Here is a 25,975-nt window from a genome sequence, read left to right as displayed (position 1 = left end):
ACGCTTTCTAGCCTGGTCGGAATAAAGCCATCGGCATGTAACGCTGATCGGAGAATATGCGAATAGTAAGCGCAGCGTCCGCTTACTGAGACAATCTCAGTAGCTAAGCTGAGTTGAGACTACCCTGTCATGAGGGCAGCCATGGCGTTGATCCTGTGATCCCCGCTGACCGCAATCTTCCTCTCGCAAAGCATTCGGCGAGCGGGGAAAGACAAGATGCTTTCCTAGAATGGTGGTTATGGGCCGACAGCCCGATCTGCCGGCGAGGGACCGGGGCGTCATGCTGTGCCCCGATGATGTGTGTGTAGTCCAATCGAGTTTTTCAGCTCCGCCACTTTGAGCTGTAGCTCTGAGACTAGTGAGATGGATAGATGCAGAGGATGGGAATGCCGAAGTTTTTCAGAAATATCATTCGCGCAAGTTTAGTAATGGTAATGCCTTTGTTGCACCGATGAGGCCTCTGTGTCGGCTCTTCCATGTACCCATCGAGCTTGGAATCCCTGCCTGAACCTGAATGGCAATTGACAATTCGGAACCCGTGTTGATCTACTGTGGGCTTTGTGGTTATATGGGGACGGTCAGATTACGAGCTTAGTGAGAATGCACATACAATCCCATGCTGCGCTCCGGCTTTGTGAAGAGCATTGACGCAACTCTGGGATATCCCGGCCGTCAACTACCGAGCACATCGAAGCTTTCCATCCCAGCCCAGCTTCATCCATCTTGTGTAGAATTGGACAGTGAAAAAGCCACTGGAAAGGTCCAGATTCCCAAAAGATCCGGCACAATGCTTCCCCGAGGACTAGTTCCGAACGCCGTAGGGCTGGGGGCCAAGAAGGCGCAGCTGTTTGGCTTAGCCTTGAAGCCTTAAGCTTAAAGCTGGAGCTAGGGCGAGCTCTTGTGCTGTGGAGGCGGTGCGGACGCTATTCTTAGTGGATTGGCGTTGACGGCTGACATGGTGTAAGCGGGCATCCTGGGCGTTTTTGCACCACCATAGCCTCCTCCGTTAGCAGGCGGGCGGAGGCATCGTGGGTCTGGACTTGGGAATAGTGGTTGTCTGCTTGAGATGTGTGAGAGATCGAGATGTATAAGAAGATTGCCGTCCCTCCAAGATATTCGGACCTTTCCTTCTCATCATCACAACAGCATCAATCCAAAGCCACAAAAACCAATTTCTCTTTTTTCTCTTTTTCCTTATTTCCTTATTTCCTTTGTAGGGTCTTCTCTCTATTTCCTTACGACTCTCACTTATCAACCACATTCTCCCGTTGCTTGATAATAACAAATTCTTCTTTCGCTCCTCATACCAAAAAGACAAAAACACATATCCAACATCAAAATGCAGTCCGTCTTTGTCGCCCTTTTTGCCATTGCCGGCATCGCCAGTGCTGGACCAGCCGTTGAGAAACGAGCTGAGTGCCCTGGCACCGGAGCCTACTACGTCTGTGGTAACAACAACTTCCGCGGGTATTGCAGTGTCGACCCTTGCGCTATTCCTTGGTGTCCCGACTTTAAGCTGAAGACTTGTGAGCCTGCTACCACCGAGAAGCCGGCCGGTGAGAGCCCCACTACCACCGTCATCTCCGAGCCGGCTCCCACCGCCGAGGTCAAGAACCCCGGCGCTTTCCCTCCCGGTGATGTCTGCCCCCCCGGCCTGGGCCGTCTCCAGGTCTGCGCCAACAACGGCTTCCGCGGCTGCTGCAAGGCCGAGGCTTGTGGCGTCGCATGGTGCCCCGACTACAAGCCCGGCACCTATGAGCCCGTCAAGACCATGAAGCTCAAGGTCCGACAGTCTGATCCCACCGTCTGCGCCCCCGGCACTGGCTTCTTCCAATCGTGCTCCAACGGCTTCCGGGGTTGCTGCAAGACTGATGCGTGCGCCGGCAAGGCTCCCGTCTGCCCTTCTGCGCAGGTCAAGGCCCGTCAGTCCGATCCTACCGTCTGCGCCCCTGGTACTGGCTTTTTCCAGTCTTGCTCTAACGGCTTCCGCGGCTGCTGCAAGGCTGATGCTTGTGCCGGCAAGGCTCCTGTCTGCCCTCAGTCTGTGAACGTCAAGGCTCGCCAGTCTGACCCTACTGTCTGTGCCCCCGGAACCGGTTTCTTCCAGTCTTGTTCCAACGGTTTCCGTGGCTGCTGCAAGGCCGACGCCTGTGCTGGAAAGGCTCCCGTCTGCCCTCAGCCCAAGATCAAGGCTCGCCAGTCCGACCCTACTGTGTGCGCCCCTGGTACCGGCTTTTTCCAGTCGTGCTCTAACGGTTTCCGCGGCTGCTGCAAGGCTGATGCTTGTGCCGGCAAGGCTCCTGTCTGCCCTCAGTCTGTGAACGTCAAGGCTCGCCAGTCTGATCCCACCGTCTGTGCTCCCGGCACCGGTTTCTTCCAGTCTTGTTCCAACGGCTTCCGGGGCTGCTGCAAGAAGGACGCTTGCGCCGGCAAGGCCCCCATCTGCCCCCAGTAAGGTGGCATCTCAAACTTGAACGACATAGAGGTTCGGCATCATCGGTTTTAGAAGGATAGACTTGGGATTGCATGGATATTATGAGGGCATTTTGTACATACTTTTGCATTCATTTGGGAGTTATTTTTTTCGGGATTCATGTGGTTTTGACACCTCAAAAGGCTTTGGGTAGCGTTTTAACTGTATATATGTCAAAAACTAACTAATACATTCCTTCAAATAACTCAAGAGTCTCATGAAGTGTCCATTGTCTACTCCTCGTGTACTTCTCTCTTTTCTGTCTAGTTAAGCTTCTCTTGGATTCACCTGACTCTGCTCGGAGTAATTCCTTCCATCCAGTGGAGGCTACAGCACTAAGTGGTCTGGTGACAGTGGGTGTGGAGACGTAATTACTCCGGCCAGCAACTGAAACTCCGAAAAGCCCCGCGGAGAATTTCACCTCCTTCACCATCACTTCCATCCACTTCCCCCACAGAATGCGACTCCGACAGGCCGGTCGACAGGCCAGACAAGGGCTGGTCAGTCAAGCGTGTGAGCTATGCAGGCGACGCAAGGTCAAATGCGATGCTGATAGGCCAGAGTGTGGGAACTGTCGCGCATTGAAGCTACCATGCGAGTACAGCGCTCAGAGGAAGAAGCGTGGACCAAAGCCAAGGAGTTTATCGACTATCGAGACCAGGGACGATGGCGAACAGGCACAATCTTCAACAATTATCTTATCTCCATCTATGCCTCAGGTTCCCGTGCCCGTCATTGGCTCTTCACCACTATCGTCAGCCGTGACGCCAACCACCATTGCGTACTCCCCCCAAACTGATGCTGGCTCACCATGCATTGCATTGGCACCTCGAAAGGAGAGTCCAGCCGGAAAAGTTCATCAAACTCTCACGAGCACCTTGGAGGCTCTTGCACAATCTCCAGAGCACATAATCGAGGAGTGTATCGACATAAACATGTTGTTGCGTTTCCCTACCATTCCGGTTATCCAACCAGATGCGATCAGGCGAGAGAGTCATCTGCTGTTACCAACTTCACGACATCTATTTGATGCTATCACCAACTCCAACCAAATATCCTCATCACAGGGCAGTCTCATGCGAACCTTTGCTCACTTAACAACGGTCTTCGCCTGCGTCTGTTGCCGGATGCCCAAAAACTCGAACCTGAATGGCCGTGAAGCCTTAATCACCGCCTTTCTTGAAGCAACTCGCGGAATGATGGCATGCTGTGAGGATTGGGACGTTAGTCATGCCAATTCGACATCCCTTGTGATCCGCATGTACCAGTCAGCGGCACAACATCACTTGGGCAAGACACGCGCATCATGGCTCATGATGGGCCAAGCTATTCGCCTGGCTCTAGATATGCGTCTATATGATGAAGTGTCACACCAGGACCTCGATCCTTTGGAGGATAAGTTGCGGCGGAATGTCTACGGCTTGCTCTGTGTGGGTGACATGTCGGCTTCGATTCTGAACAATAGGCCCTTGGCGTTTCATGAGATATGCCTTGATGAGACTTACACGCCTGTTGAGGTTTACAGCGATTTCAGTTTGTTGTCTTCCGAAAGCGGTCTTTTTGAGCCTCCATATGAGCAGCGGTTTCATCAAGGCTTTTATCTCTGCCACGACCTCTGGAAGGCAGCAACAAATATCCTGCTCGATATGAAACTTCTCACCCAGACACTCACCTCTTCCGGGTTTCAACTTTGCTCCCAGGATCCCAGTCAGCAGCGGATCATGCAGTCATACATGTCTTTTTGTGGTCTTCTCGATTCGCTCCCGGCTTGGCTCCGCGATCCTGAGAGACATATTGCTGGCAACGAAATAGCCACGGCTTTTCAGCAACGGACCTTTTGGTACCAAAGGGCAGACCTTGTGGTGACCTTTCATTGCCTCCGGCTTGTTATTCTCCAACGTGCTGCGCAGAAAGGCTTCTGTGCACTTCTTGGGTTGACCAATGATCTGGACATGCTTGCTCTTCGCAAGATCGAGATCGCCAGTGACCTGGTCTCAGTTGTGGAAGGAATTCCATTCGATGCGCTGCAAGTGAACGGAGAGCCATTGGTAATTATCGTCACAACTCTTGTGACTGTAACATGGCTGACGTTGACAGGTTGAGAAACTCCGCCAGATCGGGGTCAGCCTCTTGGAAATTGCACACCAGAACGAGAACACTGCTATTTCTGGGCGAGCCCAATCACTCTTGTCGCCAATAATCGATACAATCGCGCGGCTAGACTCTCGAGTATCAGATGAGCTGAGCGCGTACCCGGGCTTGGCATGACTGACATCAAGCCGAGTCCTATTTGTCCGCGGAGAATTCCACCCCCTCACACCATCACTCCACGATCCACCTCTAATGAACCAAGGGGGATCCGGCGGGAAAATGAGAAGTGGACCATTGAAACCCATGCTCCTGACCATGGTTCTTAGCTGCATGCTATAAACGCGACATCTCAGTGCTCTCGTTCTTGCCTGGTTACACCTCATTCGAAATCCAGTCTCCGTCACACAGTCACAATGAAGCTAGTCGAGTATCGCAACCCTATCGTGCCAGGGTTCTCACCAGACCCATCTGTTGTTTTTGTTGATGGCGTCTTTTATCTTGCCAATTCGTCCTTCCACGTCTTCCCGGGAATTCCTATCTACGCATCGCGAGACCTAAAGACATGGACACATATTGGTCAGTACTAGAAGAGAACAGAGTAGTTGTGAAATTCTAATGGTCTCCTAGGCAATGCTATCAACCGGCCAGAACAGCTCAGCCTTGATGGAGCTAGCACGGCCAAGATGCCCCTTGACACTGGACATTTCATGTATGCGTCAGGGGGCCTCTTTGCCCCAACAATTCGTTATCACCAAGGAAAATTCTACGTTATCTGCACCAACTTCCCGGCGTTTGGACCGTCTGCAAAGGCACAGAACTTCATCATCACCTGCACAGATATCTGGGCTGGCAACTGGAGTGACCCAGTCTACATCCCTTTCTATGGCATCGACCCAAGTCTTTACTTCGAGGATGACGGCCGTGTTTACTTTCAAGGATGCTATTCCGTTGGTAACCGAATGAAGCAGCCCACCTGCACCATCAAACAGTTTGAGATTGACGTCGAAACTGGAAAGCAGCTCTCAGAAGAGCGGGAGATTTGGGGAGGCCATGCAAAATACGACACTGAAGGGCCGCATATCTACAAGATTGGCAAGTGGTACTATTTGCTGGTAGCAGAGGGTGGAACATTTGAACATCACATGCTTTCAATTGGCAGGTCCGAAAGCATCTGGGGGCCGTACGAGGATTACGCACAAAACCCCATCATGACCGCAGATGGCAAAGATGAGTACATTCAAAATCTGGGCCATGGCGAACTATTCCAGGACGGCGAGGGTCGGTGGTGGGTGAGTGGGCTGGGCGTCCGGAACGAGAACGAAGGCGAGCCCCTTGGTAAGGACAACTTTGTGGCACCTCTTGGAAGAGAGAGCTTCCTGGCTCCTGTCGAGTGGCCTGAAGGGGGCTGGCCAAAGATCACCCAGCCCACCATAAAGTTCCTGGCAAAACCTGTCAAGGTTCCGGAGGGACTTGCAGAAATTGTTGCTCCCCGCAACGTGAGCAACCTTTATATCCGAACGCCCGACCTTTCCAAGTACCGAATTCCCGAGGATGATGTCAGCCCCTGGGTTCTATACCCCAGCCGCACCAATCTCTCGACCCCATCCGGCACCTCGACGTTTGTTGGTCGAAGACAAATGTCTTTGAACTCTGTTTCAACTGCGACTCTTGATATCTCGAAGCTGGAAAAGGGGGTTGAAGCAGGATTGACTGTGTACAAGGATCACCCTCGACACGTCTCTATCATTTACAACTCGGATTCTCGAAAGATCGCATGTCGGGCTGTAAGCATGGATATCGACAACGTGTTGCTTGGTGAGACCTCTGTCAACTCCGAGGTTTCCCAGGTGCAGTTTCAGATCGTTGCAGACCCCAAGAAGTGGACTTTCTTTGCTCGGGGTGGTGAGCAAGAGTGGACTCAGGTTGGAACTCTGGAGGCTTGGAAGTTTGTTGCTCGGGAGATGACTGGTCCCATCTTTGGTATCTTTGCTCATGATTTGAGTGAGCAGGCTGAACCGGCAGGTGTTTCTTTTAAGGAGTTTACTGTGGACGATAATCGAGAGTAGAGAAGGGTAGAAGAGAACCAGCAATGGTAATGAAGTCGAGGGGACTGATGGGGAGAGCTCGGTGGTTACAATCGATTAACCCTCCATATATAACTAAAAAAGGTTCCTTATCCCATTTTGGTAACCAGGATGATGTATAGTATCATAAATGGGTCAACAGGTCCCATTAACGTCGACTTCGAGGCAAATCCCATTATAAGTCGAGACCTCCGCTGCTTGCGCCGTGTTCCTTGCCACATTGACAGTCACTTGATATACCAACCAGTAGAGACAACAATCCAATGTCACAAAAATACGAGGAATCATGGTCATCTGCCAATTATGTGTTTCACGTATGCGGTCTCGAGTCAGACTTGCCCACAAACCAATGGCGCGAGTCGCATTAGAACTCCATAACGGGTCGCTGGCCCGAGGGCGAAAATAACAATCTCCATGTCGGCTCACTGGCCCGGACGGCGCCATGATTAATCATACAGGGGTATGCCAATAGTTTGAGGAGACTTATCTATACATTTAAGAACTCTAGAGGCCTCTGTAAGTGGAAATTCGTGACACCGAACTTCCTAATACGGTTTGATCCTTATCGACACTTTACCACTGAGTTATGAGATGGGTAACTCGAGCTATGTCCTCGCTTCACCCATCCATCTTTTCGAAGAACCTGTCGACGAGCGTCTTGAAAGCCATGGAAAAGGTTTGTTTCTTTAGTCTCGGAGAAGATGCACGTTGTTGATCTGCTGGTAGTTTGGTTCCACGAAGGCGATCTATCACCATGATGAGAATAAGAACACAAATAACGCAACTGTTCTAGCTAGTATTCCATTCACCAGCGAGGACGAAGCCATTAAACAGATATTCAAAGGAGCTTCAGATAATAGCCATCTTATTATTACTAATTCTACCATCTTCTATGCCAAAGGGGGAGGCCAACCGAGCGATATTAGAACAATAAGCTCTCCAGAGCAGGCATTAATTTTCATAGTAAATTCTATCTAAAAGCTTCCTTCTAATACTATCATCCATTTTAGGACCTATTCCGGCGACCCTTTTACGAACCAGGCCTCGTTGACTCAGGAGATTAACAAAGACGCGCATATCTTACATTCGCGGATCCACGACGGCGGCCATATCCTTACTTCTGCAATACGAAGACTAGGGATTCTAGGCTTGCGGGAGATCAAAGCCCAACATTACCCCGGTATTACATTTATTGAGTTTCAGGGAATAATCCCCAGCGAAAAGAAAGAAGAGATTAAGCGGATCGCGAAGGAGATAGTAGACGCCGACCGCTCGATTATCGTGCATTAGTGGTCTAGAGATGAGCTGAAAGAAAAGTCATGGATGATGCCAGAGGGTGATGATGGTAATAATAAAATCGTCAGAGCTGTGGAGATTGAGGGCGAGGGTGCTTACATGTGTGGTGGGACTCATGTTCAGAGTACAGCTGCAGTTGGGAAGATTCGGGTGCGGAAGCTGAAGAGGCAACAAGGAGTAACGAGGGTTTCCTATGAGATGGCATCATAGACCAAGTTAAAAAGACTCATTCTTAACTAACTGACAACTGCTGGCACTGCAAAGAAATGGTGAGATAATGTTTATCTCGGTTCTGGCTTTGAGATGTCTTTCTTGAGCAATACAAGTCTAACCTAAAAATGGTCTATGTTTTACTCTATACTTTACAGTCTATAGGCAAACGCCTCTACTTGCTCCTCCGTAGTCGCCCAAGAAGTGACAAGACGAACCATGGTGTGCTCATCGTCCATCTTCTCCCAGATATAGAACTGAAACTGTTCTTGCAAGGTTGACAGCAGAGAATTTGGCAATATTGCAAATACCTGGTTTGTCTCCGTCTCGGCAGCCAACTTGTATCCTGCATCCTGTATCCTTGAGGAAAGAAGCTGCGCCATCTCGTTGGTGTGCTGCGCAAGGTCGAAGAAGAGGTTGGTGCTGAACATCTCGAGGAACTGGACGCCCAATGTTCGACCTTTGGCTAAAAGTCCTCCACGCTGCTTTACATGGAAGGAAAAGTCCTCAGCGAGGAGTGGGTTGCTGATGATGATGGCTTCACCCAGTAGCATGCCTACTTTTGTTCCACCGATCCAGAAGATATCTGTTAACTGAACAAGATCCGGCAACGTCAGATCGTTTTTGGGGGCTGATAATGCCGCTCCGAGACGAGCGCCGTCGAGGTAAAGCAAGAGGCCGCGTTGCTTACATAGGTCGGAGATGGCGCTCAGTTCGGCCTTTGTGTAGAGGGTTCCCATCTCCGTCGCGTTGGAGACATAGACAAGCCGGGGCTTTGCCATGTGAGGGTAGTGGGCGTTGTTGGCTAAAGCATTGGAAATGCTCTCTGGAGTCACCTTCCCGTCGAGAGAGGGTACGGTAATAATCTTGTGTCCTATCGCCTCAGCCCGTCTCCCGCACCGTGATGTGACCAGTACTCGCCGCGATGACGGCCTCGTGTGGGCGCAGGCAGCTGCCGATGGCGACGATGTTGGCGAGGGTGCCACCTGCAAAGAAATGAACGGCAAGGGTAGAGTCGCCCGATTTCTCTCGGAGACAGTCCCTGGCCAAGTTGCAGTATTCATCATCACCGTAGGCTTTCTACTACGAGAGGTTCGTCTCTAATAATTTTCGTAAGATTCTGGGATGCGCCCCTTCGCTGTAGTCGTCTAAGAAGCTGGTCTGGAACATGTTCAATGGCGTAGATGATGTCGATTCGTGTAAGAGACGACTCAAAACATCCAGTAGCAGAATCCGAGGAGGCGACGGGAAGGAGTTCAATGTCGGGAATATTCGAGACTTGGCAGAATTGACTTTGCAGAAAATCGACGAATAAGGAGTTTATGAAATGGCCCAGGGGCTACGGTTCTGGAAGAAAAAGAAGTTGCACCGGGGAACTCCGAGGCTGATAGCTTGCGTGGAAGGATTTTGTCAATTTCCCGAATCATTATATCCTCGACGCCCTTCGTTCAACATGTCAAGTAAGGAGGCAACTTGCCAATTTCGCCCTCGGAGTGCTCCGAGTAAAGCCTTTCTCGCCGTGCATGACTCGGGAACGCTCCCGACTCCCGTAGAACGCACGTTCTTGGAACGCGAGGCGATTGATAATTGGCCGAAAGAAGTCTCTGGAGTAATCTATGTCCTTTTAGTGGATATCTCTTTGTTCATTGCTCCAGCCAGCCAGGATCGGTTTTGTTCGTTCACTCGTCTAACGACGAGTCCATTATCTCAGAGACCAACTCATACTAGCCGTACGAAATGAGCTCGAAAGACCTGCTGCGTTGTAGGGTTGTATAGGTTCTGGAACCCGGTCCCCGCGGACTCCTAGCTCCGTGCATGGTACGGCACCCCTTGAGAAGGATGCTTGCGAGGTTTGCCAGGGGTTAACCCCTTAAGCGCTCCCCGCGGAGCCCGGACGGGTCTTAATCAACGTACCTAGTATTAATAGTCGAATGATTTATAAGAGGCTCTTTCTTTTGTATGTCACATCATAATCAAGAAAAACACAGGTTCAATGGCGGTCTCCTTCTCCAATACAGACAAGCTACGCTTGGCACTGCGATTATGCGGAGGTATGTTGCGGTTCTTGTGATTTCTGTCTCGATGTTAACCACCGTCATAGCACCATTTCAGATTTTTGCCTACATTTTGCGTGGCCTTGCCATTGCATCCGCTCGACAGCTCCCTCTCAGGCTATATGCCCTTTGTGCAGTCGCCAAGGCCCTCCCGGACGTTTTTGATGCTCGTGACACTCAGTATTTGTGTCCACCGACCAGGCAATTATATGAATCATGGATTCACAAGAAACTCTTGCACTCCCATAAAAAAGAGCACGCGGTCGTGGCTGGACGGTTGCGATGTGATGTTCAACCGCTGGCTGACGACCATTCCTCAATTCTCTGGTTCGGAGATCGTAGCAGGGCAAAGAAAGTGGTGCTGTTCTTCCATGGCGGAGGTTACAACACCCCTTTACTAAATGCATACATGGAGTTCCTTTGGAGAGCGTATATCAAAGCCGGAATTGAGGCCGACACCGAAGTTGCAGTCGCAATTCTTGAGTACTCGCTCTCTCCTGGCGTACAGTATCCCACTCAACTATGCCAGGCGAGTAATGCACTTGCGCATTTGCTGTCATCTGGGATTTCGCCACGGAACATCATTATTGGCGGAGATTCTGCTGGAGGTAACTTGACGGCGCAGTTGCTCTGTCACATGGCCTGGCCTCACCCTGAAGCTGTGCCCATCAAGCTATCCGAGCCTCTTGCCGGTGTGTTTCTCATCTCTCCATGGCTCAGCACACGTACAACCGATAGATCCTTTGCGGAAAACGGGTCGATTGATATGGTTTCGGCTCCTTATGTACGTCTTGTCACGGCCGAGGTTCTGGGACCTGACTGGGAGGAGGAGCCGAGTGACCGTTTCAGCCATGCCTTCCCACTGGACACGCAACACCCTTGGATGGATAGGCTATCCGCACTGACAAACAAGATGTATCTGTCAGTAGGATACCACGAGGTGCTTCGAGATCAATGTGTCGAGTTTGTGGACAAGGTACGAGAAGCCAACCCGAACATGGAGCTTCAATTTGATCTTCAAGAAAAGATGGCGCATGACTTTGTACTCCTGGAGGCCGAAGAGAAGCGCGACGGGGAGTGTATTGAAGCCATGAAGAAGTGGGTGAAGAGCATGTTGATAGCACATTAAAGAGGGTTGCATGAGTAGAAACCATTATAGAATTGGGTTGAGGAATATGAGTGACAGGCTGTGTCCTGTTGCTGCAAACAGATGAAACATCTCATACATCCCGAGCTAAGTATTCTCCACCTTCTATCCTCTGACAGAGCTTTTTCAGAACCATACCGCCGTACTTGAAATCATCCAGATCCAGATAGACGGTAGCGGAAAACCTTGCCCACAGCGCACCTGAAAAGTACAAGACGTTGATAAAGGTGTGGTAATCCTCGGTAAATTTCCTAAACATGAAATTGATGGAAACGCCAATATCCTTGGACGGTATACCTTTCACTGAAGTAGCATGATTCTGAACTGTCAGGGGCAGACGAACGTTGGCAAACCCGACATATTTCCCAGTAGGAACCGACAAGGTTTCTGTACCCAGTATCTCAGCAACGGCGTGTCCTCCAGCACGGGCTAGATCGACGCAGTACTCCCTCATGGCTTCTTCACCTCCGCAGACCCTACTTCGAAACTCGAGAGCTGCTGGGATGCATAGCATTGGAGCCGTGTCAATCGTGCCGGTGTACTCAAACTGGGCCACAAACGCGTTTTGGGCATTGGATTGGTTGGGGTTGAAATGATTGTTGGCTCCCAGGGGCACGAAGCCGTGAGAGGTTGGCAAAGATGAACGCATCAGGTGTTGGTTTCGAGGTGCGACGTACAAGACTGCACATGCTCGGGGAATGAACAGCCACCTGAGGTGTGATTGTCAGCTTCAGGGCGTCAGGAAACTGTCGGAGACTCACTTGTGACAGTTTGTGACAAAGAAATCCGGATCTAGTTCTTTGAGGTTCAGATTGATGAAGCCAATGCCGTGTGCGCCGTCAATGACACTGAAGATACCATGTTGCCGGCAGATCTTGGTCAGTTGCTCGAACGGCATCCTCACGCCGGGCATACTCATGACGGTGTCAAATATGGCCACCTTGACCTTGTTGCCATGCTCCCTGATACTGTTTGTGAATTTTTCCAGCATCGACTGCTCAGTATCTCGAGTAGGGTCGAAATCAACCTCAAGGCTCGTAACCGGTGTCGTCTCCGTCAGATAATCCACCGTCTTGCCAATAGCCCCGTATACTCCTCTAAAGTAGACGATCTTATCTCCAGACCGGAACCTTAGGTTGCGGAGGACTGTGTTCAAACCCGTAGTCGCGTTCGGTACGAGGACAAGTCCCTCAACATCGGCGTTGATAAAGGAAGCAACTTGATGGCGAATCTCGTCGAGCTTCTTGGGGAAGGTGTATCGAATGAACTTGTCGGGTTCAGACTCGGCGGCATCTTGCCAGTGACGCAATGCATCTCTTACATGGCGAGGATAAGATCCGTAGGCTCCTGAAGAAAGGGGTTAGTCGTCTAAATACACAAGCCTTAGCTGAGTTGTTTTACCTTGATTGAGATTCACTTGCTCTTTTCCGAACAGAAAGTGCTTCTCCCGCATCTCCTTTCCAAACGAGGTCAAGGTCAAGTTGTCCATGATGAATCAAGAGGGGGCCAATGTCGACAGGACAGAGATTTGGTGGCAGTCTATGAACGATTTGAAGGACAGAGACCGAGAATTAGGACCTCAGCAAGGCACAAAGGTAGGAAAGCAGAGAGACTGTATAACTAGTAATTATCTAGGTTCATTGTACCGCCGACCAAAAAACACTGCTCTCTAAGAGCCATATGGGCCTCAGGTAGCTTATACCTTGACGGGACTCTCCGTCAGCCGGAGGACATCTGCACACCCTCCTCGATGACAAATTTCCCCGTAGGAAGGAGCTTGGTAGTTGGCTTTGGAGCTACGTGAAGCATGGAGACCAGAAGGTCGGACTTCAACAAGGTGCAAGGTAGGGAAGGCAGAAAGGGGGAGTTTAGTTGGTACACTCGTCAACCAAAGGGCGTATGGAGGCCCCCCTTGATGACAGATTTGACCCCAAGGGAGAGCTCAACAGCAGGCGTCTTGCAGCTGTATCGCCAAAAAGATACGGACGCGTCCGAAAGTAGCCAAGATGACAAATTGGACAGATAATGGATTGAGTCGGCTCATGGCACAGGGTGAAATTGACATGCTTTAACCGCTATCTTAGGGCGGGCGGCGTTGGCACAGACGCCCATGGAGGTCAAAATTTGTCATCACCATGTGGTCCCAGGCCTTTACAGCTATCCAGGGAGCGAAAGACAAAGCAATTCTGGCATCATGTCGGGCCAAAGGAAAGAAACGTATCACTTGATGTATCTGATGCCGGGATCTCCGCCCCCCCTTTTCCAGGTCTCATGCTCTGCGATGACCCGACCTGGCTTGCTTCTGGGTTTGCTCGTCGGTAGACCTGGTCTTTTAGAATACCGTTCTTATCTACCGACGTGATCAGACTCCTGTTTTGCGTAAAAAAGTTTCAATGATTCTGCTGAGATGGACCTCACGAAGCTCTGTCCCCTATCAGAGCCGTCAAGTGTTGCTTCCATTCTAACAAAGTCCTGTTAGCCGTCTCCAATTGCCTCCTCGTATCCGTGACCTCCAGCTCCAGCTCCTTGTTTCTGGCCTCAAGTCTGTGCTTCTCATTAGAATCTGCGTGCCTGTCTGCCGCTTCACGACGGACCGTCTCCAGCTCTGCCCTTAATTTCCTGATGACACCCCCCGCCGCAAGCGTCTCGTTCATGTGCATTTGCACCACCTGATGTAGACGAGTGACATCTCGCTCTAAATTTGTAACCTTTGTTTGGAGAATCGTGCCATTTTCAAGCTCTCGGTACACAGTCCAAAGCGCTGAGTCGACCTCTATCGGCAAGGTATTGAAGCGAGACTTTCTAGCCGAGGATGCCTTTGCCTCATTTCTCGATTCCGTAGTCCGTTGAGACGTGTCAAGAGTATCGTGATCCCCAGACGGAGGTGACACTGGGGGCGTGACCATCGGCGGCTCGATGTGCCAGCCTCGATCAACGCATATGAAGCAATGCCATACTGACTTACTCTCTCGAATGATGGCGACACTCTGTTGCTGACATGTCGCGTGAAACGACTTTCGGCAGGTATCACAAGGCTTCAAATCTCCTGATGTGCCACATTCTGAGCAGAGTGATTCATGTGGACTCCCAGACGCTTAAAATCGGTCCCTTTAGTAACTACGCAAAGCGGAGTCGTTTCTTTTGAACATACCTCTCCAAGCCTTGTGTCGTGCGAGGACTTCTGCGCGTGTCTCTTGACGAGGCAGAGATGCGGTAGATGGTGATTGTGGTTGCTCTGGAGGCTGTGATAATTCCATCTCCCTTGGCTGTTGCGGCTTTGGGGTTGAAGTTTGAGCACGTCGTGATGATGATCGTGGAAGTCGTCGGCGTTTTGGAGTTCTGTCGCCCCCTACGGGGCTCTCATGCTCACGGGGTGTCTCCATACTCGTCTTTTAGACCAAGGGCGAAAGGAGTGAGAGAAATCAGTGCTGTGGGACGAAATACGGGATTAAAAACGGAGAGTGAATGTGTAGATTTATAAGCAGAAACGCGCCCTACAACCCCGAAAGGCTAACCACCGCTTAATGGCTATTCAAGAAGTCATTTTTCTTCCGTTTCTATGGCTGCTAAAGGAAAGGCTTCAGAGTTCACCAGGCCAAAGTGTGTATTGCCATCTTCCAGGGCAATAAACCTCACCAAGTGTGTCCACCTTTGTCTAGTTGTAGGCATCTTGTTGCTTGTGTATTGATGGATCAGCTGCTGGGACTCAAGCTGCTTCTGTACTCCATCTCTCTGCTGAGCTGCATAACAAGAGGGGTTAATTAGCACCGCCATGTTCGCTCTTGTCTACTGCACCCTTGTCTCCTAGCCCCCACCCCTTTTGTGTCGCGCCCTTGTTTGTTATGTACGCCCTTGGATGTAGTTTCTGCTGACAAATTAGCGGATAACTTGCGATGAATCAACAACGATAAGGCAAGGCGCCGATTTGTCATGATTTGACGAGCTAATGTGTATCTACTGATGCGGTATGATGCGGCAAAGAATCCTACCCATGTTGGAGGGGTTGCGGCAGATGTATTACCCCTGAATTGGCAAGTAGCATAAAACGGAAATCGGATGGATCACGGGTAGAAGTGGAGGCTATTCATGACGAACCAGTACGGTGTTATTAGGCTGCCGTCATGGGTCAAGGGCTGTGTTCCGTGTTATCGTGGCTAATGGTTTCTTTTACAAGGGTCACCAAGGTCATCACCACAAAATCGCAAATGTCTAACAAAATTCGGCAAGAATCAATTGAGCACTGCTTGTTAACCCTGGCTTTGCATCTGACATCTATCCTCAATTCACAGAAGTGCTTGACACTCCATCTCTACCTCAGCTTCGAATGGAAGTGCAGAGACTTGGACACAAGTACGGACCTGTAGATGTCCATGTTAGCCACGATCTTGCCCTGCATGATGTTACGACTTACCGGCTGGGGCTCCTCGAAAACTCCTAAATATGCCTTGTTCAACTCGGCGAACTTGCCCATGTCTGTAATAAAGACATTAACTTTGATGACTTTGTCCAGACCAGATCCGGCTTCTTCAAGAACAGCCTTGAGGTTCTTCAAAATCTGCGTCTAAGTGCCGAGAATGAGAGCTGTCAGATCTCCATTTTCATTTACTCTTCACGTACGGATTGATGGTTACTCACAGTCTGGGCAGCGACTCCTTCTTGGAGTTTTCCAGTGGTCGGGTCGATGCCAACGTTGCCGGAGACATATACCATGTTGTTGGCCTTTATGGCCTGAGAGAAGGCAGGCAGAGGTGCCGAGGCCTTGTCCGTGAACACGACAGCAGCGCGACGAAAGGTTCCCTGAGAGCTCATATTGGTTGGAGACGGGTGGGAATGTATTGACAAGTGGATGTGTAAAGAAATGTGATCAGTTGGGTAGATCAGAATCCCGTGAGAGTATGGGGCATATATGGACCACTCTACACTATAGTTACCCGATCCGAAGCCGGAGTAGTCTGGGACAAGTGGTGACGCCGGCATGATGATGGTGCCTCCACCCCCAAGATGACAAATTGGTTTTCTGTTTTGACATGCGGCATATTGACGAAGGGCGCAGTGGTGCGAGTCAACAACATGCAGCAAGGGACATGGCTAATTGATTACCAATTAGTGGTGACCCCGGTCTCATGATGGGCTTCGACTCTTCCCTTGCCCAGATACTACCGTTGATGTTTCCAGAGTACTGGGCCGAGGGATTGGCGATAAGAATACAGTCTCTCCATCTCAAACGAGTTGCGAGTTAATATTATAGATTATTTTTGATGGCTATACCTGCTTTCTTCTCGATCAACCCTTCTTTCTCACTCTCAGAGTACTCTCCTACGCAACGACCAGTCATGCCTCTCTACGAGTTCCATCACATCCTCCCCCTCACTGGCGCGGAGAAGTCCCGTATTGCACGCCTTATTACTGACTGGCATGCAACCACCTTCAAAGCTCCTCGTTTTATCGTAAACTGCCGTTTCATCGACATCCGCGCCTCCAACATTGAGGACTTTTGGGTTGGCGGTAGACAGCTCAAGACAAACAAGCTCATGATCACGCTGCGCAGCGGAACAGGAAGGACTGCCGAGCAGTACGCGGGCATTACCACCAAGCTGATTTCGTTCTGGAACGACTCCGTCGAGGGGGTTCAGGCTACTCAGAAGGAGAAGGAACTAAAGGATGTCTTCATCATGGGCTCGTACGACTCGGCCTTTGAGAGAGGCTTCTTCTTGCCAATGGTAAGTTTTTGACAATCTTCAGTTCGACTTGGTAGGATATATACTAATGCGACCTTCTTTCAGCCCGGCAAGTTTGAGGAATGGGTCACTGGGAACGAAGCTGAGTTTCGGGAGCTGGCATCTGGAGGAGACGAAATTTTCCAGGACTTGGTGGAGGAACTCGAAACGCGCCCCGAGTTCAAGGTAACCAACAACGCTTAATTGGTAGATAAGAGATTCTAGCAGAAGGCCTCTGTTAGAAACGGGGAGTTGTGATTGTTGTTGGTATAATGAGGTTTCCAAGACGAGCAGGCGCTGTTACGATGATGCCCTCGTAGGAACAGCTCTGCTGGGCGCAGTTACTACCACATTAGACAAATGACTTAGATGAGACTCAAACACTAAACTTGAAAGAATTCGCCTTCACTGAATCATGCAAACGGTGACAGTAACACTCCGCCCTGCGCCCTAGGTCCGGTTGGCTATCACTAGGGTCCAGCGAGTGGCCATGGGACTGAATGCGAAGGGGTTGGCAGGGGGGGCATGTCTTGTTATCTGCCCCTTACAGCCGATTGCACCGATTCGTTGTTGTAGGTGTTACAAGGGAGTTATTGACAAGACGGCATGCAAGGTGCCGAAGCCGGCTTTCTTCTGTCAGAGAGTGGAACCTGATGTCAGATCCTATAAAGAAAACGACCAGAGCCCCCCTTGTTGAAGGTTTCCAACTCCAAAGACCAATAAACATCGATCAGAAAGAAACTTGAAAGCAATATCAACATGACTTCTTCTAAAAGACAAGACGCCGCTAAGCCGACCTTCAAGGCTGAGCTCGATGCTTCCAAGCTGAGTTACCATCTCGCGACGCCTCGGGGTCCGGCAAATGTGCCCCATTCCGGCTGTACCGATCATATGCTCATCTGCAATTGGGATGAAGCCACAGGGTGGGAGACCCCTGTGATCCAGCCATTTGGTCCTTTATCCCTCTTACCGAGCGCCAATGTTCTCCAGTACGCCACCGGATGCTTTGAGGGCGTCAAAGCCTACCGCGGCTATGACGGCCAGCTGCGACTCTTCCGTCTTAGACTTAACTGCGAGCGGATGCTTAAGTCTTCGGTTCGCGTGGGTCTTCCACAATTCGATCCTGTGGCCCTGGAACAGCTCATTCACAGCTTTGTTGCCCTGGAAGCTGAGCGTTGGTTGCCCAGGGATCGAGTAGGGCAGACGCTATACCTGCGGCCAACCCACATTGGGACTACACCGGGACTTGGTCTTCAGAAACCTCGAAATTCCTCGCTCTATCTCATTGCCACGCTCGCTCCTGGCTTCTCTACCAATGGTGGCATGACTCTGGTTACATCTCCTGCTGAGACCATCCGAGCGTGGCCAGGAGGGTTTGGAAACGCCAAGCTGAGCGCCAACTACGGGCCTACCTTGTCTTCCCATGCGGAAGCAATCGCTCAGGGCTTCGACCAGGTCCTATGGCTATTCGGTGACGAGCAGTACGCTACAGAGGCCGGTGCGAGCAATTTCTATGTCGTTTGGAGAACAAGGCAAGGTGGCCTTGAGCTGGTCACAGCAGGCTTGGAAAGCAAGACCATTTTGGAAGGCATCACTCGGAGGAGCATCATTGAGCTGGTATATGCCCGAAGAGATGAGTCTCAGAGCTGGTCAGTCGATGGTACAACCTTGGAGCCACTCACGGTAGTTGAGAGAGACTTTTCGATCAACGAGATCCGTGAGGCTGTTGCTGAAGGCCGGTTGGTAGAAGCTTTTGCCTCTGGCACCGCGGTGAGTAGATTGCCCCTTTGTGGGAACCGAGAAAGACCCTAACTGCGTTATTAGTACTTTATCGCCCCGGTCAGTCATATTCGCCATAGGGATGAGGATATTGTCATTCCTCGTGAGAAGGGTGACTCTGGCCATTACGCCGCACTTATTAAAGGCTGGCTTAGTGATATAGTCTATGGCCGCTCTACCTTTTCCGACTGGACCAAGGTTGTGAATGAGACTTAGATGCAGCATACATAGCGCTATAGGTTAGCAAGAGAAAGTTTAAAGAGTATCCTGCGAGAGCAGGGGGATCTTCACACTTAGGTGTTGGGCATCTCGAGAGACTAGTTAACTTGTCAAAATCTCCTTTCTGTACGATCTAGTTGAGAAGTTCTAGCGTGATGAATATGTATATAAAGATCATACATCTTGCAGTCTACGAGTTTTGTGTAGCCATGTCTTTCACGTGGTCTGGGACATGCAGTCTTAGTTGAAGCAGTTCCGTCAACATGCTTCAGTAGCAACTGGAGGTTCTTTCGAGCTTTGGCAACATAGCAAACTGCAACAAGTCAACCAGCCTATCCTCAACTCCACAACTGCCTATCTTACCCCTGAGCTCGCGATCCTGTCCCCCCTCGAGTTGGGGCATGATAGAGACGCCCGTCCTCCATCCAATGGGGCGGTGGCGTAGTTGGGAGCGCGTCAGACTGAAGCTATAACTTCAATCATTAATATCTGAAGGTCACCGGTTCGATCCCGGTTCACCCCACAACAGTTCTAGGACGATATCTTTTTGCCGAGGATGAGTCCTTTTTGTTCGCTTAACCATCTCCACCCCCTCCCCCTCAACTGAGACGGAATACGAACCCGTCGCCTCCATCAAATCCCTCGGGGCGGTGGCGTAGTTGGGAGCGCGTCAGACTGAAGCTATAACTTCATTCAAGCAACTTGGTTGTGATCTGAAGGTCACCGGTTCGATCCCGGTTCACCCCATGGACTCTTCTTTTTGGCCTTCTTACACCCTCCAATTGTCTTTTTGGTTATGGGAAGTTGTCTTGTCTTACGTGGAGTTGTCACGGCTGATGGAGCTGACCTAAAAGTTGACTGTGTTTTCCATTGACTGTTGCCTCTTACTTGTACGAGCCTACTATTCACAACTAACTTCCCTGCTCCGGATCCTATCAATGCCTCTTCCATGCTTGTGCATTTCACTGAATGCCAGATGATTCCTTTTTCTTCTTCTTCAAGACTTAGGCTGTTAAAAGTGTAGCTCTGACATCTCTGGTTCGACATTCGCCAGTGCGCACCTTTCTTTTCAGATGGAGGAAATACTCAGGACACCAGGTACTCATTGATCTCCCAGCACAATATCAGTCTTGAATCCATTTTTATATGAAACAACAGACGCCCATTAAATATACATCATTTTGGCTTGCCTGTTTTCTCCAGGCGGGTTTACACTGAACTGACTCGGGTTTGAGCACTGCTTTCACAAGGTTAGTCAACAAGCACACAAACTACTCATGTCGAGGGCAGTCGCGACAAGACAGTTATCATACCATTAATGAATCAAAAACGAGAATGGTGAACTAGGAATGTTTTATTTTTGGTTATCTACAATATATCTTTTACTCGTTGGAAGGATATGTGACCTTCTCAAGAGGCACAAACTCCTCCTTGATCGTCCTTGCGCTAACAAAGCGCTGCAAGTGAGCCATCGTACCGGTCTTGTCGTTGGTGCCCGAGTCACGAGAACCACCGAAGGGCTGCTGCGCCACGACGGCACCTGTGCACTTGGTGTTGAGGTAAAGCATACCGGCGGCATGCTTCAGAGTGTCCTGGGCCTTGCGCAAGACATAGGGGTCTAGGGCGAAGATGCTGCCAGTGAGGGCATACCGGGATGTGGTGTCGAGAGTCTTGAGGGTCTCCTCCCAGGCGTTGTCAGGGAAGACGTAAGCTGCGAGAATGGGGCCGAAGAGTTCCTGGCTCATGAGCTTGTGGCGAGGGTTGGTGGTTTGGTAGATGGTAGGGTGGACATAGTAGCCCTTTTCCTTGGAGGCCTTGCCACCCACGATGAGCTCGAGCTCGGGGTCATTCTTGGCGTCCTCAATGACCTTGTTAAGCTTATCAAAGGAGGCCTCGTGGATGACGGGATTGATGAAGTTTTCGAATTGCTCGACGTCGCCGATCTTGAGGGCGGAGACTTGCTCTTGAAGGTGCTTCTTAAACTCAGGCCAGACTGATTCGGCGACGTAGACTCGTGAGTTGGCCGAGCACTTCTGGCCTTGGTACTCGAAGGCAGCTCGAACAGTGTTGAGGGCGGCGCTCTTGACATCGGCAGACGGGTGGACGATACCCCAGTTCTTTCCACCAGTCTCTCCGACAACACGGGGATACGAGTTGTAGATCTCATCGCCAATTCCGTTGCCGATCTTCTTCTGCAGACCCTTGAAAACCTTTGTCGAGCCAATAAAGGTAAGAGCACCAAACTCGGGTCGCTTCAACACAGCGTCGGTAACTTCCTCGGGGTTACCAGGGAGGAACTGGATAACGTCCTTTGGCAGACCAGCTTCTAGAAGGATCTGATGCAAAAGCCAACTAGCATGGAGAGCAGAATCGGAGGGCTTCCACACAACCACATTACCCAGAAGAGCGGCAGGTCCGACCAGAGTGGCGCCAAGAGCTGTGAAGTTGAAAGGTGAGATGGCGTAAACGAAGCCCTCCAGGGGTCGGTACTCCATCTTGTTCCACACGCCGGGAGTTTGGACTGTGGGTTGTTGGGCGTATAGTTTCCACGCCTCGCTGATGTAGTGGCGGAAGAAGTCTGCCGTCTCAGCTGGGGCATCGATCTCAGCCTGCCAGATATTCTTGCCCATGCCGAGCATGGTAGCAGCCACGATATCAGAGCGATACTTGCCAGTCACCAGCTCAGAAGCGCGAAGGAAAATAGCAGCTCGGTCCTCAAAAGGAAGAGCCTCCCAGGCGGGCTTCGCCTTCAGCGCAGCATCGATAGCCGCGTTGACCTGGTCAGGGGTGGCGGCTCCATACTCTGCAACAACCTCCTGATGATTGCAGGGGTTCTTTTGCTTGAGAGTCTTGCTGCTTGCAACCTGAAATGGCTTAGAAATTTGATCATAAGATATTGGTGACTGAAACTTACATTTGCACCGCTGATCTGAATGGGAATATTAACGGGAAACTTGCTCTTGAGCTTCTTGATGCTTTCAGTGAGCTCCGCTCTCTCAGGGGAGCCTTTGGCATAGTCGAACTGAGATTGACATTAGTTGAGAGACCAAAAATACCAGACAAGATAATTTATACCATCTTCTCATTCTCAAACTTGGGAGGGCTCCAAAGGCTTAGCGACCTCTTGATCGAGAGTGTGGGAGTAGTGCACCGACGCGCAGCACGCAGGCCAGCCAGGGGCTGTCGTTGAGCCAACAAAGATCTCTGCATATTGGATGATTTCTCGAGATGCCACACAAAGATAGAAAAAAATCTGGTATAGAGATCTTTGGTGCTTCTTCCAACTGATCATGCAAGATTACTCGTCACTTCTTATCATAGAGTTTAGCGAGGGTGTCGGAAGGCCATCCCGACGATATACACCACCCTGACGGTCATCGCCGACAACTCAACCGACCAAAACAACGACGCCGACGCTAGCCTATTAGATGAAGAAGCCTACTCGTTTCTTTTTTTGAATCGATTGGCCTGCAGACGTTTCGTCGCTTATCTCCTTTGATAGATCACCGTGGATGCATGATCACGCAGACCCCGTGACCACCCTCCTGTTGTTGACCACCCCCGCATCCAGCCACACTGGGGGACTAAGGTGGTTCTAGGCCAAGTTCGCTCCGAGATAGGAACGTCGGGAAATCATCCCGGCTTCGTCTATTCGCGGGATGTTTGATGGAGGGAGGAGAGTTTCGTGAGCAGGTTGGACGGGGAGGTCCGCATTGGTGCGGGTGGAATGACGATAGTGTCATGGATATATTGGTGTGAATGAAGTCTTAAAGCAGCAAGTGTGTCACTCGAGTCAAGCTCATTGAATCTATCTCGATAAGCCCATCATGCTTTCCAGAAGTGCCGTGTACACCCGCAGGCAATTGCTGCCACTATCATCTCGTTTCCTTTATCAACCAAGACGCCTCCTCACTGATGTGGCTATCAAGCCATCCATCAAGTCAGCTCCGGCTCCCACGGAGGAGTCCTCAGCTCTCTCCAAGCTCCCTACTGGGGTACTACTTCGCTCTGTTGCTTTGACTACTGTCATGGCGACAAGTTGGTTGCTGAAACCATCCCTCGCCTTTCTCGCCTTGATAACGCAGACAAACTCGGCCATTCTAAACCCCGATAAGAACCCCCTCCTCAACAGGGTACTCCAATGGACCATTTACGACCACTTTTGTGCTGGCAACAGCATTCCTGAAGTTTCCAGCACCGTCAAGTACATCAAGAACCTGGGCTATCATGGCATCATTCTCGGATACTCCAAGGAGATTGTCTTGGATACCAACGCCGAGACTTCCCAGACTGGAGTGAACGAGTACCCCGCCGAGTACTACAGGGTGATTGATGAGTGGAAGAAGGGAAACATTGAGACCCTTAACATGATCGAAGCGGGCGATCTTCTCGCCATCAAGTAAGTACACCCATGTCTCCAACAAGAACCTGAGCTGACTTTATCAAGGGTGACTGGTGCTGGCCCTATCGCTGTAGATGCCATGCAGGCTGGCAAGCCCATGCCCAAGTACCTGCACGATGCACTCAACGAGATCTGCAACGAGACGAGGAAGAGAGGATGTCAGCTCTGGATCGACGCGGAACAGCAAGTTCTGCAGAACACACTCGACGACTGGACCATTGTGTTGATGCGGGAGCACAACCGAGACGGCAACGCATTGGTCTACAACACAATCCAGGCATACCTCAAGGGCGCCAGGGCAAACGCCGAGAAGCACATCACCCTGGCTGCTCAAGAGGGCTGGACGGTAGGCATTAAGCTAGTCCGCGGCGCCTACATCGAGAATGAGGTCCGATCTCTGATCCACGACACGAAGGAGGACACAGATCGTTCATATGACGACATTGCCGACATGTTCATCTCCCGAAGAGCTCCTAAAAACGCCGCCAACCTCAAATTCCCCGACGCCGCTTTGGTGCTGGCAACCCACAACGCTGAAAGCGCCCAAAAGGCCCTCCAAACACACCGTCAACGCGTCGCATCCGGCCAACCCACCGTTCCGATGAAGTGCGCCCAGATCATGGGCATGGCGGACGAGCTGAGCTGCAAGCTCCTCCAGGACTACGAGAAGGCGGCTAGCCAAGGCAAGATCACGGCGGAGACACCGCGGATCTTCAAGTGCCTACCCTGGGGGTCGGTGCAGGAATGCATCGGATACTTGTACCGACGGGCGGTTGAGAATCGGGGCGCTGTGGAGAGGACGCAGCATATGGCTGAGGCAATGAGAAAGGAGCTTCGGCGAAGAGTGTTTGGGTAAATTTTGAAAACGAATAAGCAGAATGCACAGTAAATACATTAAGAATTAAATCATAACTTGTGCTAGATTTGTGACATTTTGATATGAGCTCAAGGTGCCTTGGCAGAATGCGTCACTTTCAAGATGATCGAGACAGCACTTTTGTTAATCGGTTGTCTTGTCTTTGACACAGATATTCAGCTAGTTAGAGGATCAAAAGGGAAGACTCTTCAGCACAATCCTGACCAACATCGGGTGGAATCCAATGATGCACAACACCAAGCCGAGAACATCACCGTCAAAAGTCATTGTCTCGGAGAAATATTTTACAATTCAAAGCCTGCTCTAAGGAGGAGAGTGTGTAATTTCTAGTAGTTTATGGTGTTTTACATGGTATCGTATTTACAGCTTGTCCTTCCCTGCCTCGCCTTGACCATCTGCGTGAGCTTCTTCTAGCCTGGTCAGGAGCTCGCTCTTTGGCTGTTCATCAACCCACCGACCGCGAGGCAGCTCAAAAGTCGACGAGATTCTCCCGTAAGACATGCCACCGAGCTGCGCGATGGGACGCAGCTTGTCTAGGTGAATATGACTAAAGTCCTCGTTTGCCGCATCTTGCTGTACCCAGAAGCGTGTTGCCTTGATGAGGCAGATGGCGGAACCGCTCATGCCTGGGGAGTGACCTTCAAACTCCTTGATGTCAATAACTTTGCCCTCGATGGAGAGCACAGACTCTTTGACGCGGGATGGTTTGACTGTTGTTGTTTGGCTTTCGGTCAGGCCTGTCAGGTCCCATTCTGAAAGACCGTAAGGAGCATCGATGGATGAAGCGTTAACAGCTTCGATCATGTTCTCAGAGACGGTGTTAATGACACATTCTCCCGTCTCTTTTAGATTCCGATAAGTATCCTTCATCAGGCCAGAGCGAGCGGAGAAGCTGACTATGAACATGGGAGGATCATGGTCAACAACCTGGAAGTAGCTGAATGGGGCAAGGTTCTTGGTCTTGCCATCTGCGGAGAGGGTGCTAAGGAAACCAATGGGGCGAGGAGCAATGCCGGAAATTAGGAGACGGTAGTTTTGCGAGACAGATCGATCCGGGGAATAGGGGTCGATCTCTTTGTGGATCTTGTCCTGGGTAGAAGGGGGAGGGCCGGTGCGGACACCCTCGCCAAACGACCACGAGGGGTCGGGAGATTTTGTGATCTCGATGGGCTCGCCTGAGTGGTCAAATTCAGGGCGATTGGCTATCGTCTCTTGAAAGTTGGTGACCTGCTGCACGGCCGAGAAGGCGGGCTTGGCTGCAGCGGCAGCGGCAGAAGAGTTCATCCTGACTGCCGGAGACGACAGCCTGAACGGCCGCACGTACAGTGAACTGGATGGGGGTCAACATTGCTGCAAACCACATGATCAGAACATGCCTTACCGTGCAAGGATGAAGCGGGATGTGCAGGCTCGGGAATGCATGGCAGGTGTGGTCAGATGATTGACTGAATCGGGACCGTCGATGGCAACTTGTGCAGATTCTACTGCAAGCCCCCAGAACAAGCTTGATATGTGAGACCAGAATTCAACCAATAATCGGACGACTCCTGAACTGGTAACTCTTCGCGGGCTGGTGATAGCTTTTGTGATCAAGGCGAAGATTGTGGGCGAGATCGGGACTGATAT

At 50.8% G+C, this 25,975-nt stretch overlaps 12 protein-coding genes across 12 annotated transcripts; 6 read left to right on the top strand and 6 right to left on the bottom strand.

The window, feature by feature from the left end:
• Nucleotides 1-1,339: 1,339 nt before the first annotated feature.
• NECHADRAFT_75612 (uncharacterized protein) lies at nt 1,340-4,741 on the top strand (the record flags this gene model as incomplete). Its single annotated transcript, XM_003054613.1, has 3 exons — nt 1,340-2,451; nt 2,877-4,521; nt 4,571-4,741. The coding sequence occupies 3 exons, from the start codon at nt 1,340-1,342 to the stop codon at nt 4,739-4,741; spliced, it is 2,928 nt and encodes a 975-aa protein (XP_003054659.1).
• A 236-nt stretch (nt 4,742-4,977) lies between these two features.
• NECHADRAFT_90511 (uncharacterized protein) lies at nt 4,978-6,620 on the top strand (the record flags this gene model as incomplete). The annotated part of the gene is made up of 3 exons (XM_003054612.1): nt 4,978-5,140; nt 5,192-6,565; nt 6,601-6,620. 3 exons carry the CDS (start codon nt 4,978-4,980, stop codon nt 6,618-6,620), a joined length of 1,557 nt encoding a protein of 518 aa, XP_003054658.1.
• A 1,605-nt stretch (nt 6,621-8,225) lies between these two features.
• NECHADRAFT_75610 (uncharacterized protein) lies at nt 8,226-9,218 on the bottom strand (the record flags this gene model as incomplete). Its single annotated transcript, XM_003053904.1, has 2 exons — nt 8,226-8,276; nt 8,373-9,218. 2 exons carry the CDS (start codon nt 9,216-9,218, stop codon nt 8,226-8,228), a joined length of 897 nt encoding a protein of 298 aa, XP_003053950.1.
• Nucleotides 9,219-10,147: 929 nt separating this feature from the next.
• Nucleotides 10,148-11,337, top strand: NECHADRAFT_75609 (uncharacterized protein; the record flags this gene model as incomplete). The annotated part of the gene is made up of 2 exons (XM_003054611.1): nt 10,148-10,205; nt 10,256-11,337. 2 exons carry the CDS (start codon nt 10,148-10,150, stop codon nt 11,335-11,337), a joined length of 1,140 nt encoding a protein of 379 aa, XP_003054657.1.
• A 91-nt stretch (nt 11,338-11,428) lies between these two features.
• NECHADRAFT_30973 (uncharacterized protein) lies at nt 11,429-12,715 on the bottom strand (the record flags this gene model as incomplete). Its single annotated transcript, XM_003053903.1, has 2 exons — nt 11,429-12,065; nt 12,117-12,715. Coding segments are annotated over 2 exons (1,236 nt in total), but the record flags the coding sequence as incomplete, so codon positions are not given.
• Nucleotides 12,716-13,547: 832 nt separating this feature from the next.
• NECHADRAFT_75607 (uncharacterized protein) lies at nt 13,548-14,738 on the bottom strand (the record flags this gene model as incomplete). Its single annotated transcript, XM_003053902.1, has 4 exons — nt 13,548-13,725; nt 13,774-14,281; nt 14,321-14,416; nt 14,507-14,738. 4 exons carry the CDS (start codon nt 14,736-14,738, stop codon nt 13,548-13,550), a joined length of 1,014 nt encoding a protein of 337 aa, XP_003053948.1.
• A 900-nt stretch (nt 14,739-15,638) lies between these two features.
• Nucleotides 15,639-16,164, bottom strand: NECHADRAFT_75606 (uncharacterized protein; the record flags this gene model as incomplete). The annotated part of the gene is made up of 3 exons (XM_003053901.1): nt 15,639-15,713; nt 15,767-15,916; nt 15,991-16,164. 3 exons carry the CDS (start codon nt 16,162-16,164, stop codon nt 15,639-15,641), a joined length of 399 nt encoding a protein of 132 aa, XP_003053947.1.
• A 524-nt stretch (nt 16,165-16,688) lies between these two features.
• On the top strand, nt 16,689-17,276 carry NECHADRAFT_75605 (uncharacterized protein; the record flags this gene model as incomplete). The annotated part of the gene is made up of 2 exons (XM_003054610.1): nt 16,689-17,075; nt 17,139-17,276. The coding sequence occupies 2 exons, from the start codon at nt 16,689-16,691 to the stop codon at nt 17,274-17,276; spliced, it is 525 nt and encodes a 174-aa protein (XP_003054656.1).
• Nucleotides 17,277-17,831: 555 nt separating this feature from the next.
• Nucleotides 17,832-19,067, top strand: NECHADRAFT_90510 (uncharacterized protein; the record flags this gene model as incomplete). The annotated part of the gene is made up of 2 exons (XM_003054609.1): nt 17,832-18,842; nt 18,897-19,067. 2 exons carry the CDS (start codon nt 17,832-17,834, stop codon nt 19,065-19,067), a joined length of 1,182 nt encoding a protein of 393 aa, XP_003054655.1.
• A 1,385-nt stretch (nt 19,068-20,452) lies between these two features.
• On the bottom strand, nt 20,453-22,280 carry NECHADRAFT_75603 (uncharacterized protein; the record flags this gene model as incomplete). Its single annotated transcript, XM_003053900.1, has 3 exons — nt 20,453-21,934; nt 21,985-22,092; nt 22,146-22,280. 3 exons carry the CDS (start codon nt 22,278-22,280, stop codon nt 20,453-20,455), a joined length of 1,725 nt encoding a protein of 574 aa, XP_003053946.1.
• An 818-nt stretch (nt 22,281-23,098) lies between these two features.
• NECHADRAFT_90509 (uncharacterized protein) lies at nt 23,099-24,328 on the top strand (the record flags this gene model as incomplete). The annotated part of the gene is made up of 2 exons (XM_003054608.1): nt 23,099-23,469; nt 23,518-24,328. 2 exons carry the CDS (start codon nt 23,099-23,101, stop codon nt 24,326-24,328), a joined length of 1,182 nt encoding a protein of 393 aa, XP_003054654.1.
• A 381-nt stretch (nt 24,329-24,709) lies between these two features.
• Nucleotides 24,710-25,771, bottom strand: NECHADRAFT_75601 (uncharacterized protein; the record flags this gene model as incomplete). The annotated part of the gene is made up of 2 exons (XM_003053899.1): nt 24,710-25,655; nt 25,731-25,771. 2 exons carry the CDS (start codon nt 25,769-25,771, stop codon nt 24,710-24,712), a joined length of 987 nt encoding a protein of 328 aa, XP_003053945.1.
• Between the last annotated feature and the right edge of the window lie 204 nt (nt 25,772-25,975).

This window comes from Fusarium vanettenii, assembly GCF_000151355.1.
Source record: "Fusarium vanettenii 77-13-4 chromosome 1 genomic scaffold NECHAsca_1_chr1_3_0, whole genome shotgun sequence".
Lineage (NCBI taxonomy): Eukaryota > Fungi > Ascomycota > Sordariomycetes > Hypocreales > Nectriaceae > Fusarium > Fusarium vanettenii.
Note: the sequence above shows the minus strand (reverse complement) of the source record. Positions and strands in the feature narration are given on the sequence as shown.